General features: G+C 40.7%; 1 protein-coding gene and 1 long non-coding RNA gene across 2 annotated transcripts in view; both read left to right on the top strand.

Annotated features, from left to right (window-relative positions):
- igfbp2b (insulin-like growth factor binding protein 2b) overlaps positions 1-10,182 on the top strand; it is a 72,108-nt gene extending 61,926 nt beyond the window's left edge. The window contains exons 3-4 of the mRNA XM_079663203.1: positions 4,948-5,088; positions 9,078-10,182. Coding sequence (XP_079519329.1) covers positions 4,948-5,088; positions 9,078-9,221 — 285 coding nt within the window. The 3' untranslated portion in view covers positions 9,222-10,182. The remainder of the gene's footprint in view (positions 1-4,947; positions 5,089-9,077) is intronic.
- Positions 10,183-11,225: 1,043 nt separating this feature from the next.
- LOC307028156 lies at positions 11,226-15,021 on the top strand. The gene is made up of 2 exons (XR_013804851.1): positions 11,226-14,796; positions 14,888-15,021. It is a non-coding gene; the product is annotated as an uncharacterized lncRNA (long non-coding RNA).
- Positions 15,022-16,543: the final 1,522 nt, after the last annotated feature.

Below are 16,543 nucleotides of genomic sequence, written 5' to 3'. Positions count from 1 at the left end.
CAATGTTTGCCACGTGTGACGTCACCGCTCGTTCGGGAGGGATCGGGGGCGTACTCGGCAAACTTCGGAACCAACATCGGTTTTTAACGTATATGTCATTTAATTATGACGAAACTTTAAACATTTTTATTTATTTTTATTCTGGTGATATCTAAACTACATGTTAAAAAACACCTGTGTTAGATGCATTACATGGCCTTTAAGTGTTTGACAAACGTTAGAAGAATGCTGTTGCTAGCCTAGGAGGCATGCTAGCATGTTTATGCTAACAACCAAACCCATGCTGTCTGAAGTACCTGCTGCAGTTGTCTGTGCACATTTCAGCACACAGTCTAAAAACCGGACATCTGCACTGTAAAGGCACTGTCACGGCCCGTCCACACGGCGGCGTGCCCATTCACTTTGAATGCGGTGAGTCGGTGGCGTTACGCTTTGCCGAACTGCATTGTGGTTCCGTCGCTTCGCTTCTCCTGTTGCTCGCTTCAAAAGTTGAGCAATGTTCAACTTTTGAAGCTTGGACTGAAACAGCCAATCAGATCATATGCCAGTACAAGCTCTAGCCAATCAAACCACGTGCTTGTGTGCCCGGGGCGGGAGATTCATGTGATTGGTTATTGGTCGACTTTCAGACACGGCAAGCTTCAACGCACGCTGCCGTGTGGACGCTGCGTAAGACCAGACTTCTCCAGGTTAACTTCACCTGCGTAGCTTGGCAAACCAAAGGCAGTTAAGCTAGTTCAGACCAGGTTAGTATTATAAACAGCAGTCGGACTTAAATAAATAAACATACCAAAACCAAACCTCACAATATTACTGAACACTGATTTCTGTCAAACTTTCATTAAAAGTTATTCAATATAACTGCAATTAAGATAAGAAGGTAGCAACAGAATGAAGGCTATATTGGCCAAGCACAGTTCTTACTGAAAATAATATGTTTTGACCAACAATTTGGTAATCACCAATCTTTTAGATTAGTAACTGTCATTCAAAAGGTTTTTTTTCTCAGTAAATGTAACTCATTTTAAATACATTAATTTAGTAATTTCATTGCGTTTGTCCATAACATGTACAGTAGCTATTTGCACCCCTTAACTCTATTTAGTTAAGAGTTGACTTTTGTGAAAGGATTGTTTATCTGCATTACTTCTGTCCATTGCATTTACGCTTATAAAATCATAAAAATTATGTTAATTTGTTGAGATTATCCTGCTGAACAAATGCCACAGATTGTTTTTTTTGCATTACAGTTTTTCTCAATCGCTAAACCCACTTTTTAGAATCTAAATTCATTTCTTCAAAACAAGAGCATAGCCATCTAAACAGAAACACACTTGCCATAACTCTGAATATCTTTTGCAAAATGCACTTACATGACCAAAACTGAAAATACTGGTCACAAAAAAGAATAAGTCGATCGAAACAGAACAAATTGTCCTCTAATGAGACAAATGTGTTTTCATAACTGAAACTCCGGTCACCATAATAACCCATTCTACCATAACAATATACATTTCTTGCAAAGTGCTCTAAGGCACTCAAAACAAAAAATACCCCTTCCAAAACCAGATACCTTCTCCAAAAACAAACATTTGTCAGCTCATGAGAAGACTATTTGAACAGTCATTACTAAGTGGCACACTAAATACTGACTACAATCATCAATACACAAACCTCAAGCTATCGATATTGGAAACTGAACGGAAAACTGACAAGTTGGGAGAAACAAACTTACATATAGGAAAAACAGAGTCTTACTGTAACTATGCCATTGTTTTTATTGTCTCATTTTCAGAAGAGCACCGTAACAGAAACAAAAGACGAATAGCAATACACTGGAAAAAAATAACATGGGTAAATGATGTAAATCAGCAGTAAAGCAGAGAATGAGATCTATATAACTTTACTGATCTGCTCTTTGGTGTCTGTCTGGCCACATAGCCTCATCTACGTCACAGCGTATGTCTTCCCTTGCAAGGCAGCGTGGGAAATATCTCCTTGCGTGTCGACACCACCCTTGACAGGATTCCGCAGAGATGTCCCGACAGCCAGCATTCATTGCGTCCAAAAGGGGCATTCTGTCATGAGGATGATGGTCATAAACCTTCCATCTCCAGGCAGAGAAGAACTCCTCAATGGGGTTTAGAAATGGGGAGTATGGAGGGAGGAACTCCATGGCCATGTGTGGATGAGCCTCAAACCATGCCCTCACGTCACGAGAGTGGTGGAATGCCACATTGTCCCATATGACCACGTGAACCGACCTCACTTGATCCCTCTCTTCTGGTGGCACAAGTCCGTCATACAGGACATCCAGGAAGGCAAGGACACGTTGCGTGTTATATGCTCCCATTAAAGGGATGTGAGCAAGGACGCCTTGTGTCGAGATAGCCGCACACAATGTTATGTTTCCTCCCCTTTGGCCTGGAACAAAGACTGTCGCTCTTTGCCCAATAAGGTTCCTCCCACGTCTCCTCACTTTGGAGAGGTTGAAGCCTGCTTCATCCACATATACAAAAACATGTGGTAATGCATTGCCTTCCAGCTCCATCATTCGCTAAAGAAAATGAAACAAACAGAGGACCGTTTTACATTACTGTAAGCAGTCAGACATACTAAAAATATAGGCAAGCCATCAGTGTGATTGAGGTCCTTACCTGTACATACCGGTGCCTTAACTCCTTCACACGGTCAGAGTTGCGTTCAAAAGGAACCTTATAGATCTGTTTCATTCTGAGGTGTTGCCTCTTTAACACCCGGTCAATGGTTGCAACACTTATAGACTGAATGTTACTGAAGACATCCTGGTCTGCAATTATTCTGGCCTGAATCTCCCTTAAGCGGATTTCATTGTTGGCCACAACCATATCAACAATGGCAGACTCTTGTTCTGGAGTAAAGGCCTTTCGTCTGCCACCAGAGCGGGGTGCTCTTTCAGTTCTATCAATAAATATTTGAGAATGTTATGTACTGTAATATAAAAACAGTGATCGAAACCTACATCAAAATAGAAATGCATGAAGTGCTGTAAAAAAGGGTTACAGTAGCTTACCTATTTTCGTGCCTGAAGATCCTAATAATGGATGCCACTGTTGATCTCGGTATATTGGGCTGAACCCTTTGGCCAGCCTCACTGAGGGACATGCCATGGTTTATGACGTGGTCCACAATAGTTGCACGGGTGTTGTCCGAAACTACTGTTCGCATTGGTCCCCTTTCAACTCTTCCACCACGCATACGTACAGCCCTCCCTCTTCCTCTCTGAACATGAGGGTTCCCTCTTCCTCTCTGAACATCAGCTCTCCCTCTTCCTCTCTGAACATCAGCTCTCCCTCTTCCTCTCTGAACATCAGCCCTCCCTCTTCCTCGCTGAACAACAGGGTTCCTTCTTCCTCTCAGAGCTCCTCTACCTACTCGATCAGCCATTTTGTTTACACAAACATCTTACTGAAGTGAGGGAGGTCTTTTATAGGATTCTCACTAATTACAATTACAGTACTATAGGAAATTCATTGATGTCAGCTGTGAGCAATTCATTTACATGGAAGTGAAGTACTCAATTCACCCCAATACAAAAAAAAACATTTCTCAATGTGCAAAAAGGAAAAGACCACAATTACTGACTGTAAAAATGTTGTATCAGCTATAGCTAATCCTCCCCATATGAACATCTCAAAGAGCTATGCAAGTCATATCAACACTATTATAGCTTTACCGGCACCATTTAAAAAAATATTTTAAGTACAGTCATGCAAATTCTATCATGTACATGTTTTCAATGTAACATCATTACTGTAAGGTATACAGTACATTCCATGGAGTTACCTTTTTCAATGGGGTGATTGACTGATAACAAGTGTTAATATTTTGCACATCAAGTGTCAATTAGTGTAGCTATGGTCTAAGTTTATGAGGAAGTGTTATCCACTGTGAGAAGATTATTTGTTGTTTTGTAGACATGAGTTACACAACAGATTTTTGATCTTTGTGTAGAGAATTGTAACTTCAGTTAGAGAATTGTGTGATCTGTTTTGCAAAACACTGCTTAGCATCTGCATTTTGTGTGATATCAATGATAAATGGTATACTGTTGTAGAGAAATGGTTTTCTGTTTCGATGGCTGTGCTGTTGGTTTGATGAAAGGAATTTTGATTCTAAATAGTGGGTTTAGCGATTGAGAAAAACTGTAATCGAAAATCCTGCTAACTTCCTGTTCAGACAACGAAAATACGCTCTCTGCACTACACAGTTTGACGTAAAATTACCTTAACCTGTACTTCAATATATGACTGCAGGGAGGAAAGTGTAAAAGAAAGAGCCAGAAAGAAAGAAAGATAACTTTTCATCCATATGTTTAAACGTCTGATAAGGGGGCCTCCTGCCCCGCTCTCTCATCTTCAGCCAACTAATCATAAGACCGGACCCCTTTGATCCCAGTGGCAGCCTGATACACTCTGTGTGTTACAGCAAAGTGTGTGTGTGTGTGTGTGTGTGTGTGTGTGTGTGTGTGTGTGTGTGTGTGTGTGTGTGTGTGTGTGTGTGTGTGTGTGTGTGTGTGTGTGTGTGTGTGTGTGTGTGTGTGTGTGTGTGTGTGTGGGCGTGGCCACCTGCTGAGCGGGCCAGTCTAGCCGCTCATGCTCCCCTCAACCAGCCTGGCATCAATAATTGGCTGAACTTTGTGCTTGCCTAACTGTGCACCTCGTACAAATTGTTAGTTATTAATGTGTGTATTTGTGACATTTTTAAAGACACACCGACATGTTTATGTTTGCCATTCTTTTTCTTGGACAGAGCATATTCTTTGGCCTCCAACTTAAGTCTCCTTTATTGCTTCAGTTCAATTGACTTAAAGTAGCCTTGCTACTGTGATTGTATGTATTGTATGCACATGTATTCATGTATGCCTTGTGCTTGTGCTAAATTAATAATGTTCTCTTGTCCTTTTAGAGCGTTTGTGAGCAGGAGCTGGAACAAGTCTTAGAGGAGATCTCCAAAATGACCTCTGAGGATAACAGAGGCCCGCTGGAGAACCTGTACGGGCTCAAGTTTCCAAACTGTGACAGACAGGGACTGTACAACCTCAAACAGGTGAGCCAAGGACAGCGCACTGGGTCACTATATGCCATTTCACCTCAACAATCACTCTGTTCAGATATAACACTGACTGGTAGATTCCAGAGTGTCACACCAACGTACGCAAATTCATCTTCACATGTTCTGTTCTGACATTCGAAGCTACAAAGTAAGGCTGGGAAGCTTCATCATTAAAAAACTTGGTAGGACTAACAAAGAGCAAAGCGTATAGACTATAGACACAATACTAATGACATCATCTTACAGTATGTCATTGTCAAATAATTCTGCAACAAACTTTAGTTAACAAAAATAAATATATATGTTAAAAAAGATATGCAATTAGTATTGTTACAGATTGATCCACCAAACAAGAGTTTTTCAACAACCAAATAGTGAGTACATAACAAACAATCTATAGCTTGTATGAAATGACAGCTGGTGAGGTTGACAAAAGTGTGGTTATATCAAGAATGTCTTCGGAGATAGGGTCTTGAGGAAAGGAATCGTGAAATGTTAACGTTTAAAATCAAATCCTAATTTAAACCCCTCAACCTTCTCAGTCGTTTACCTACGTGCACTTACATTAATGCTGAGACTTTTGCTATAACAAGTATCTGCAGGACATGGTCCATAAATTGTCAGCACTTTTGTGCCTACAGTATATTATACTTGTGCATACCTTGCGTTTAGCCTTTTGTCTATAGAGAAATTGTGGCATGTAGGAATCTTGCCCTCACCACATGTTGAGGCCTTGTCTTGGAGAGAGTCCCTGGGTGTAAATCTAGTTCTAATGGTGGCACAGTGCCAACAGTGGCACAGCATCTCCCTTTGCCTCAGGACCTTTAGTTGGTGGCCATGCCCATTACGGTGTGACTTTTCCTTTAATGAGGCTGCTGATCCAATATGGCCTACATGTACAGTAGGGGAGGATGTACACGCAAGCATTGTTCTGTAATGATCCATTGTTTATTGTGTAAGGCAAGGATGTGTACAATATATACTGTCCCTAATACATATCGACTTCCAAATGAGTATTGATATAATAGTCTAAATGCTGATTACAGATGCTCCAACTTTATGGTACTGTTAGACCATTTTAGTTCATACAGGCATCATTTAAACATATACTGATAAGCCTCTAGATATACATGATACTTTAGTAAGAATATAGTTAAAATGTCTATAGTATAGTGACGCAAACTAAAAATATATATCATCTCTTCAGCAATAGGTTGAGTTTCTTTTAAACTGAATTGCATACTTTGTTTTGCCCTACTTTGCTTATCCTTCATTCAATTTCCATTGCTCATTACTATTTCATATCTACGGAGCCCTGGAGGGTTCATAGAGAGAAAAATAAATAAAACGAGGCCACGTTTTATTAATTGTGTGTGTGTATGTGTGGCTAAAACGTAGCAGCCTCAATCTCCAATGAAGGTAAATACAGTGAAGGCGCTGCGTAAAAGACACAGCTCTCTGCGCGCAGATAGCAGATACTGTCTGTGGGAGTCACGGACATGAATTCATAGATCAAAGCAGACTGGTTCACAGTCTCTCCTGTTTTGCGAATCCGGTGCTTAAACAAATAGCTCAACACCTCTGGCCGAAATGTCCCTAAAATGAAGTCTGAGTTAAATTAAACATAACAGTCTGCAATGAAACGGTTGTCTCCTCCTGTGCGCTCCACTTCCTACTTGGCGCACCGGTAACTTTCTCGTGCGAACGAGAAAGTATATCGTGGCCTTGTTTTATTTAAATTGAGGCCACGAATTACATCTCCTGCGCACAAATTACATCTCGTTTGCACAAATTTATAAAAGGTGGCCTCGTTTTATTTATTTTTCTTTCTATGAACCCTCCAGGGCTCCGTACATGTCAGTGAGTAAATGTATCATATTTAAATTAGCTTTCAATTGGAATGATCGCTACAACTCATGAAACTAATAAAAAGTTAGCTTCATACAACTTCTGGTTAGTTCTTCTGAACATTTCCTGAATGTGTTTTTGGTTAGAAGCCTGAAAGAAGGTCTGTGGTTTACACAAGTTTAAGATATTTTCAGATGTTGTTCTATGACATAAAATACATCAGGAAAAACCCTCTTTAGTTTATGACACACAGCTTATATGTTCCTTTAAAGCCTAACATTAGGGTTGCAATTATGTTTTCAAAATCATATAAGTGTTAATTATGTGGAGATTATGTTGTATGTTCTCTGCAATATTCCAAACGCCAATACATCCCCATTGGATTTTTGTACAGGGAGCCCTTGCAATGCTAACTTCCGGGTAATCTCACAAAAATACGACATCACTGCACCACTCTATAGGGTGGCATGTCACAACACCGGCCATGTGTCCGTCAGTGATGTCACAGCAGGTGTTTTCCATCTGCTGTCAAAGGTGACCCACCTGCTGTGACATCACTCAGTGGTTTTGGCCAGCAGCAGGGAGCTACTGTTTCATGGGGAGCACACAAGCTCAGACTGCAGTGACTGCAAATGTCGTCAGGTTTAGAATTTGGCTAGAGGTTGTTGTATAATATAAAAAAAAGCCTCAATTGTAATCCGAACTGTATGTGAACTTTGTTTTTAGTTTTGTCTAATTTGTTATGTTCTCCCTGTGTTCTCCTTTTACCTCCTTAAAATCCCACAAACTCTCGTACTGTGTCACTTTGTGTAAATCTCCCTTGGATGTCGCCTCATTTTATAAACACACACACACACACACACACACACACACACACACACACACACACACACACACACACACACACACACACACACACACACACACACACACACACACACACACACACACACACACACACACACACACACACACACACACACACACACACACACACCCCCACACACACACACACACACACACACACACACACACACACACACTCTTGTATCAGCCTGATTAAATCACCCTGGCAAAAATATGTCCTCCCCCTCACTCCCACCTGCCACCACTCACAACACAACCCCCCCTTCCCCCCATTTATTTTAATAATGTCACACACTCCTTTTCCTTAACACTTTTCCCTTATGCACGCACACACGCACACATACACACACATACGTGTGGAAATGTTGTCACCATGAATGAGGCAACAGCTTCTGAGCTCAAGGTTACAAGGCAATAAAACAGTTTGGCGTACTTCATGGGAAGACTTTTGTTTAGCCGAGGAACGAAACCACGCTTCCGACCGGGGGCTTGAATTTGAATTCTGCTCGTCCATAGAAATCAGGCACCAGAGGACAAACAAGGTCACATATCCAGTGTTTTCTTACGAGGATAGTGGAGCAGAAAAGAAGATTTGAATAGGCGCCACCGTTTCCTAAAGCAGGGCTCTCAACCACTCAGCCAATTTTCATCACTGGTCACAAACAACAGCATTGTTTCGGACCGGAGTCCCCGGTTCCCAGGGAGGAACACTGTACCTCCTCAACACTCGGCTCCCTTTGGAGTTGTCCCTCCTTGTCGCGGGGTAATTACTGTAACTGTCACTTTTTTTGTTCTTTCTCATCGGAGGAAGAAAATGGAAAGTCTTTTCTTTCCCCCCGAGCTCTTCATTCTTTTGGCCGTCCCCTCCACTGCCGCCCCGCGTGTGCGGCGTAAACTGTGTCCACTTCAATTACGACCTAATTTCTGAGTGGAGGGGGGCTCTGCGGGGGGGCTAGTCTACTGGCATGCCGCTGCGTGTGTGTGTGTGTCTGTGATGGCATGTGTGGCTGTGCATGTGTTGTGAGTTGGGGGCATGACCTGAGGATGGGCTGTTATTGGGTGAGTGTCGTCCCGTCCGGACCATAGCCCTCTCTCTCATCCAGTGGCCCCCCGCCATCAGAAGATACACGAGTAAACAAACACCCATCTCGAGCCTCCATACGCCATGCTTCATTAACGCACCCCCTGCTTCCCACTGTGCATCCTTACCCCTCCCTCTAGTTTCTAGTGTTTTCCAACTTGTCTAGTTTGTGTTTTTCTTCCTCCAGTGCAACATGTCCAACCACGGCCAGCGGGGCGAGTGCTGGTGTGTTGACCCCTACACCGGGGTCCAGATCCCAGCAACGCCTCGAGTCAGAGGGGATCCCAACTGCTACCAGTTTCAGGAGGACCCCACCGAGGCAGATTCATAGTAGAAGTGTTTGTGTTTTCTTTAAAATAAAAAATATGAGGATTTTTCCATGAATAGAGTTATTATGTGTGTAAAGAAAGTCCCTATGTTTAAAGACTAGTTTAACTTATACTTGAACCTTTAACTAAAATAAGACACACTTAAGAACTTAAAGGAGAGTACAGCCCTGCCAAGGCCAAATAGCCTATATCACAATGTTAACAATAGAGGACAATATTACGACAAATATTGAGGACAGTTTATTCCGAGGCCCGTGCTTCAACCTTCATCCTATTTCAAGAATAATGGTCAATTATTTTTTCCTTAATCCTGCCAACAATCACCGAACCAAAAATGAAAATATAACTTTCTTGGCCTGAGGTTATGGGACTCGGACCTTAGCCCATGTATTCCTACTATGATTTAATCTTGAGAAAAAGTACAATTATGAATTTTTTTAAACGTAATGTGCTAGAACATCTGGCCACAGTAGTTTTTGTTACTTCAACTTAGCCAACTTGTTCTTTAATTTTGGGAACTATTCTAAACTGTGAGTTACACTTTTGGAATGCTAATAAGTACTAATGGATTCATAGCAGAGGGACAGTTTTCATTGTAATGAAGAAGCATGCCAGCCAGTTCATTTATAGAGGAATAAGTTGCATCATGCTTTAGCTGCCTGGACTATAATTGGTTGCTTTTGGTCATTCTATAGGATTTGTTGACAATAAAAACATCCAAATAGAATATTTACAGCCTTATCTTTTAAAGCTGCATACATTTTTTTTTCCTCAAGCTCTAAACTCAACATTTGAAACAGTACTACCTTATTAGAAATGTGTCAGCAATCCAATATCCATTCCAGCAGACAGAGTAAAATTAGAATGACCTTGATTTGTGACCATCTTTATTCATATGCAATGGGACAATGTAACATCTGTCCAGTACTACACAAATAAACTGACTCCCCCCCCTGCTTGAAACGCCTCCATTGGACTCCTTTGTTTACTTCCAAGACATAGTGACATCACTACATAACACTCATGCTTGTATTGGCTAGTGCTCCAACACATTGTATGCAATAGGCTAAGGGTTGGGACATCTTTAGGCAGTTAACCAATCACAACAGAGACAGCCAGCTAACCAATCAGAGCAGACTGGGCTCTGGTTTCAGATAGAGGGTGAAAAGAGGTGCTGCAGCACAGGCAGTATGTGAAAAATAAAGAGCTTTTTGAACAATAAAGCATGGAGACATGACACAGTAGAGACACTACATACAAATATGAAACCTGAAAATCAGCGTAATAAAGCCCCTTTAAGAGTATCAAAACTGCACTTCGCTGATCCATAAACTGATGAATAAATACATTGAGCATATTTTTTTCAAGTATATTCAAAGTGATTGTCATGAATTTCAGATTTTATTTGTGTAGCTACTGTACATGTATACAAAATAAATTAAATTAATTATGCCGATGTTACCTTCCTCAAGTGGAGTCACGGTAGATTTGATGCAATGTTATTGCAATACTTTTGTAAGCGCACAGGCCTGTAGTAAACTTGTCCTCTGACATATCAGAGACATGTGTACACAATCTCATTTCAGTGAGTTGTATCTTGTAATATCTCCCTGTTGATGATCCGACCTTGCTTCCTACATCATTTTCAGTAAAGTAATTGAATTCAACTCTGTTTTGAAAATCTTAACTAAACATGTAAGAATGTTTCTATGAATCCCCACCCATGTTGTGTGTGTGTGTGTGTGTGTGTGTGTGTGTGTGTGTGTGTGTGTGTGTGTGTGTGTGTGTGTGTGTGTGCGCGCGTGTGTTTGTGTGTGTGTGTGTGTGTGTGTGTGTGTGTGTGTGTGTGTGTGTGTGTGTGTGTGTGTGTGTGTGTGTGTGTGTGTGTGTGTGTGTGTGTGTGTGTGTGTGTGTGTGTGTAATATAACACGTGGGGGATACATCATTAAACAGCGCCCCTGGCCCCAAGCGACATTGTGAGATGAGGCCCCCCCCCCCCAACCGACAGGAGTGACAAAAATTGTTTGGGAAACAAAGTAGGCTACTTTGCAAATATAATTCCTTTTTATTATTATTATCAACACAGTTACTTTTTTATACAGTGAGGTAAATGGTAAATGTTTACAGGTGAATACGTCTGCATTTCCTGCCAAATACTAGCCTCAAAAAGATTAAAATATAATTAATGCAAATAAACTACTTCTACTAATAATAATAATCAATTCAATAATATAAATACTATATTATTTTATTATAATATAGTTGTAATATAGTCAAGACAAAACATGCTTATGACATGCTCAAAAACTGATATTTCTTAAATCTGTATTCAAATGTAGTTCCCTCTGTCAGCAATGTATCAACAACTACACATATTTCTATCAGTATTTCTCTGTGTTGTGGTTGACATGATGATGACTGTTAGGAGTTAAGGGGAGAGGCTGAGCCAGACCCGGTGCCAGAACAAATCTAAAGGTAGGGCATATGATTTTCATGGGAGGGCACACAAAACCGTCATGTGCCTGCGGCAAAATATATATCAAACAGCAAGGCCAACCGCATTGCGTAAAGACGCACACTTATCGCAAATACATACACAAATAAATGGCAACATAGAAACCACTTTTGAAACATTGTGTGTGTGGCAGCACAAACACTGGTAAATCACGAGCAAGGCACACGGATTAAGGATGGCAGCTTCCTCATCATTGCACTCGGAGAGAAATAGTAGAGACGGAGGCGATGAACTGCTGTTAGTTCTATTATGGCATTTTGCATGTCGTGAGAGGTGTATGTTGCTGTGTGGGGAATACTTTCCATTATTTTGGCCAACTCTGCATCTTTGTGCAGCGTATACTCAAACAGCGATTGGAAGAGCCCACTGCCTGACTCGGACATGCTGTGGAGTGAATCGTGGTCACCTCTGAGAGGGAGTTGGTTGACAGCTAAAAAAGCTATAATATCAACGACAGCTGACACGTAATAACGGTTCCGTGCCAACTGATCTGTGTGCACCAAAGTACTCATTTCCTTATTTGTTTCCTCGCGTATCTGTCTCTCTCTCCACAAACTCTCACATGAAATTTGTTTTTTTGATGCGGCATGTCTTAGCAGTCCTTTATCAGTCTGTAATGCGTGTTTCCAGTCGCAAACACCTTTCACAGTAAAAGCCGCATCAGATGAAGACGTATTCACTTTAAGCTGTCTACAGGGGAAACAAAAGGCTACGTCTGCTTTTAACGAATCTTCAAGCCATGGTCTGTTGTAGACAGAATGTTCCTTTAATGTGATACGTTAACAAAAGGTGGAACGTTTCGCCTGCAACATTCTAAGGATGTGTTTTGGACGTTGTTGGGATGACACATTAAAGATGTTCTTTATAAAACATTCCCTCAATGTTACATGATAACAAATGAAGAACATTCTGAAAATGTTTTCAGGATGTTATTCTTTTTTTATAAAACGTTCCTGTTATGGCAAATATTAACACAGTCATGGTCAACGCCAGATTTATTTCTAGAGTGCTTTAAAAAACAAACTTGTTACATCTGTTTGAAAAGGATGTTCTAAAAAAAGATCTGATGCCACCATATTTTCCTTTTGAAAAAAACAAACAAGCACGTAATTCATGATAAGCTGTAAGCAGATATTGTATACTTGCGGTGGCATGTGTGAGTTCCCAGCTAGAAATGTTTGTTACCATTCGTTGTTCTAGGAAGGTTTTCAGCGGGAAGTTTTATTTTGGTTCCCAGAATGTTCTTCTGAAAGGTAGGATAACGTTCTTTAAAAACATTCTGGAAATGTTTGGTGATAACCTTCTTAAGATCAATCAATCAATGTTTATTTATATAGCCCAATATCACAAATGTTACATTTGTCTCAGTGGACTTCACAGTTTGTACAGAATATCAGTATGACAATACGACACCCTCTGTCCTTAGACCCTCACATCGTACAAGGAAAAACCTCCGGAGAAGACCCACAGATGTATGAGCGCATTGAGACAATTAATAGGACGTATAAAAACGAATTTATTCATTCCAAAATTCACTCATATTAGGGGTGTAACGGTTCACAGAGTTCACGGTTCGGTACGTACCTTGGTATGGGGGTCACGGTTCGGTACGGGTTCGGTACAACAAGAAAAAGGCCAAAAAAAAGTCCCAAATGTATAATTCCAGGTTTGTTGTTATTTATTTTGAACAGTAGTGCACGTTTCAGTTTAAAAATAAGGAACTCTAACATTTTGAATAATTAACTTTATTACACAGTTAAAAACAAACCACAAACAGTTCCCACACACTCAGATGGCCATATTATCTATAATGGCTGATGTCAAACAAAAAGGTTCAATAAGCTGTAAAACTAAAAAGAATGTCTTGAAAATATTACAAAATAAATAATAAGAAAGTGTTTCAATCACTTTCAATCACAGTCAATAAAAGCCGGGTTCCTCTACTATTGCATAAGGACGCAGCATAACCGTTGAAAAACATTATGCCAAAAGCTTCCGTTATTTATTTTGGTCTCTCGGCTTTGATGTATATTGGCTTCTTAAAAACAGCGGGGATAAGCTGTTGAACTGCTGCTGTCTTTTGCCGGGCTCCGGTGATTGGCAAATCTGGGAGATGCCTTCGGATATGATTTAGCATGTTGGACGTGATACCAGATTAACATACCGCACCGCTCTCGAACAACGCAGACACACCGTCCTTATCCGATCTTCCACTAGCACTCCATCGTTATTATAGTCCACAGGGAACCCGAAATGTTCCCACACAGCTGATTTAAAAGAAGCAGGTGGGTTCTAGCTCCTGTGTGTTATCTGAACTCGCAATACTAACTTTTCTTCTTCTTGTATTTTGTTCGTTTTGTTGTGTTTTCTTCTTGTTCTTCATTTGTTGTTTCATGGCGGCTGGCAAACAGCTTTTAGGCGCAATACCGCCTCTGGATTATATATAGTGAATTGGATACTGCCTTGAAGGACAGACTTTTTTCCCACTCATAAAAAAAAGGCGTATTCGTCGTGACTGCATGTGCCGAACCGTGACGTCCGAATCGTGACGGTACGGGACAAATACGGATACCGTTACACCCCTAACTCACATGCACTTATAATCACACTAAGTTATGTAGGCCCACAGTATTCATAATATCATGTGTAAAATATCAGAAAATAATCACACTTTTTTCTGACTCTAAAGGTTGTGTCTCGGATGTAGATTCTAACTGTTAGATATAAGCTATCTGGCCGTGTGTGGTTTGTGAGGGCTGCGTATAAACAGTGTCCGCTGTTTATGCATATTGGATACAAATCGTTATTGCACCCTTTAGATTTGAGACCGACAGACATACTGTATAGAGGAACGGACCGACTGTCACTGCCCGTCCCTGAAACCCCTGTTAGTGTTTGTTTGTATGTGTTTGTTTCTACTGTGTGTCTCTCTCTCTGCCTGCTGGTCTGCTTGACACGGCTGGGAGCAATCTCCAATCAACCACACCTGCAACCTGCTCATCAGCCACATTATGAAAGCCTGCAGCCTGCACTCATTCCCTGCCGGATTGTTGCCCTGAACGGTTTGTTGCTTGCCGCTATAGCTTTTTACCAGCATAATCTTTGACAACTTTGCCTGCTTTTGCCTCACACTCATTTTTATGTCTCTCCCAGGAGGAATCCAAGGCCTTCCACACTCCCAAGACCAGCCAGGTCTTTCCTCCCTGGAACAACTGTTTTCCCACTGCTGCCATAACCAACCTCCACTCCCATCTCTCCCCATTTCTAATAAACAAATGTTACTTTCACCAGCTGATTCCGTGTCATCCGTTTACATGTGTTAATAGTCAAATTCCAATAGTTAAGTAAACTATCAAAATCATCCTAATGACCACAGTGGTCAGTCCACTTACCCAGGAATTTTGAGTTGAACAATTAAAGGAATATTATGTCTTTATGTTCTAATAATGTAAAAATATTTTAGTAAATTGTTACCACAGAACATTGCATAATGTTTTAAACATAAAGCATGATATCCTTCTCTAAAATAATAACATTCTGGCAACATAAACAAATCTAACTTACAGCTGAAAACATTTTAAGAACGGTAGTGCATAATGTTCTAACAATGTTATCAAAAACATTTTAAGAATGTTTTTAGAGAACGTTATCCTACCTTTCAGAAGAACATTCTGGGAACCAAAATAAAAGCTTCTGCTGAAACGTTTTTAAGAATAGTAGGGCATTATGTTCTAACAATGTTATCAAAAACATTTTAGGAAGGTTATCACCAAAAATGTTAAGAATGTTTTTAGAGAGCGTTATCATACCTTTCAGAAGAACATTCTGGGAACCAAAAGAAAACTTCCCGCTGAAACATTCCTAGAACAATGAATGTAACATTCTCAGAATGTTTTTAGAACCAAACATTTCTAGCTGGGGAGGCTAGCAGCGGAGATCCATGCATTGCCGGCTGGCTTCAGACGAGGGCAAGCTAGCTGAACAGCTAGTTCTGCCGGAGGACTATGGGTCCGCGCCGATGGCTAGCAGCCTAGCAACAGAGAACCACAAACCAAGGGCTAGCTCTGTCTGCTCCACTGTCAACAACTGCACCGAGGTAAAGCCTAGAAATCCGGCTTTAAAAAACACCGTTACACAAAAATGTTTCAAACAGTGAATCAAGCAAAAATAGTGCGGGATCCTCAGTGCAAGCCGAACTATTCAGTGGATATTACATTTCCGCAGCATTTGCAATAAACAGGAATCGCTAGAACATCTCCTCCTTGAGTCCAATATTGACTGTTTGGGAATATCTGAAACTTGGCTAAAACAGTCGTCACCATCCACTATTGTATCTATGTCAGGATATAATGTGTTTAGGAAGGACAGACTGAAGAGAAAAGGAGGGGGTGTGTTTCTTTATGTGAGGAATACCATTACTTGTAGGGAGATTGCTCTTCCAGATAATATTGAGTTTGATTGTGTTAGTGTGATTTCTACACCATCTGAGGAAATGTCCCTCACCATGATTTGCCTATATCGACAACCCACCGCTAAGGTGGATCTCTATGATCAGGTAAAACTCATGCTGAATTCCTGTGACTCCAACAAAGAGCTAATCATTTTAGGAGACTTTAACAAACTGAATGACAAACAAAATAGAAAGAACTTAAAACGGATCACGGATAAACACAACTTAATACAACTAATGGATCAACAGAACAGAACAGAATAGTTAAAACCTACAAATTCCTGACTGGTCTTTCTGACCATAATCTTATTATTTTTACCAGGAAACTCACAAAAAAAAGTTTCATGGCCACACCTAAA

This window comes from Notothenia rossii, assembly GCF_949606895.1.
Source record: "Notothenia rossii genome assembly, chromosome: 2".
In the NCBI taxonomy this organism is placed as follows: domain Eukaryota; kingdom Metazoa; phylum Chordata; class Actinopteri; order Perciformes; family Nototheniidae; genus Notothenia; species Notothenia rossii.
Note: the sequence above shows the minus strand (reverse complement) of the source record. Positions and strands in the feature narration are given on the sequence as shown.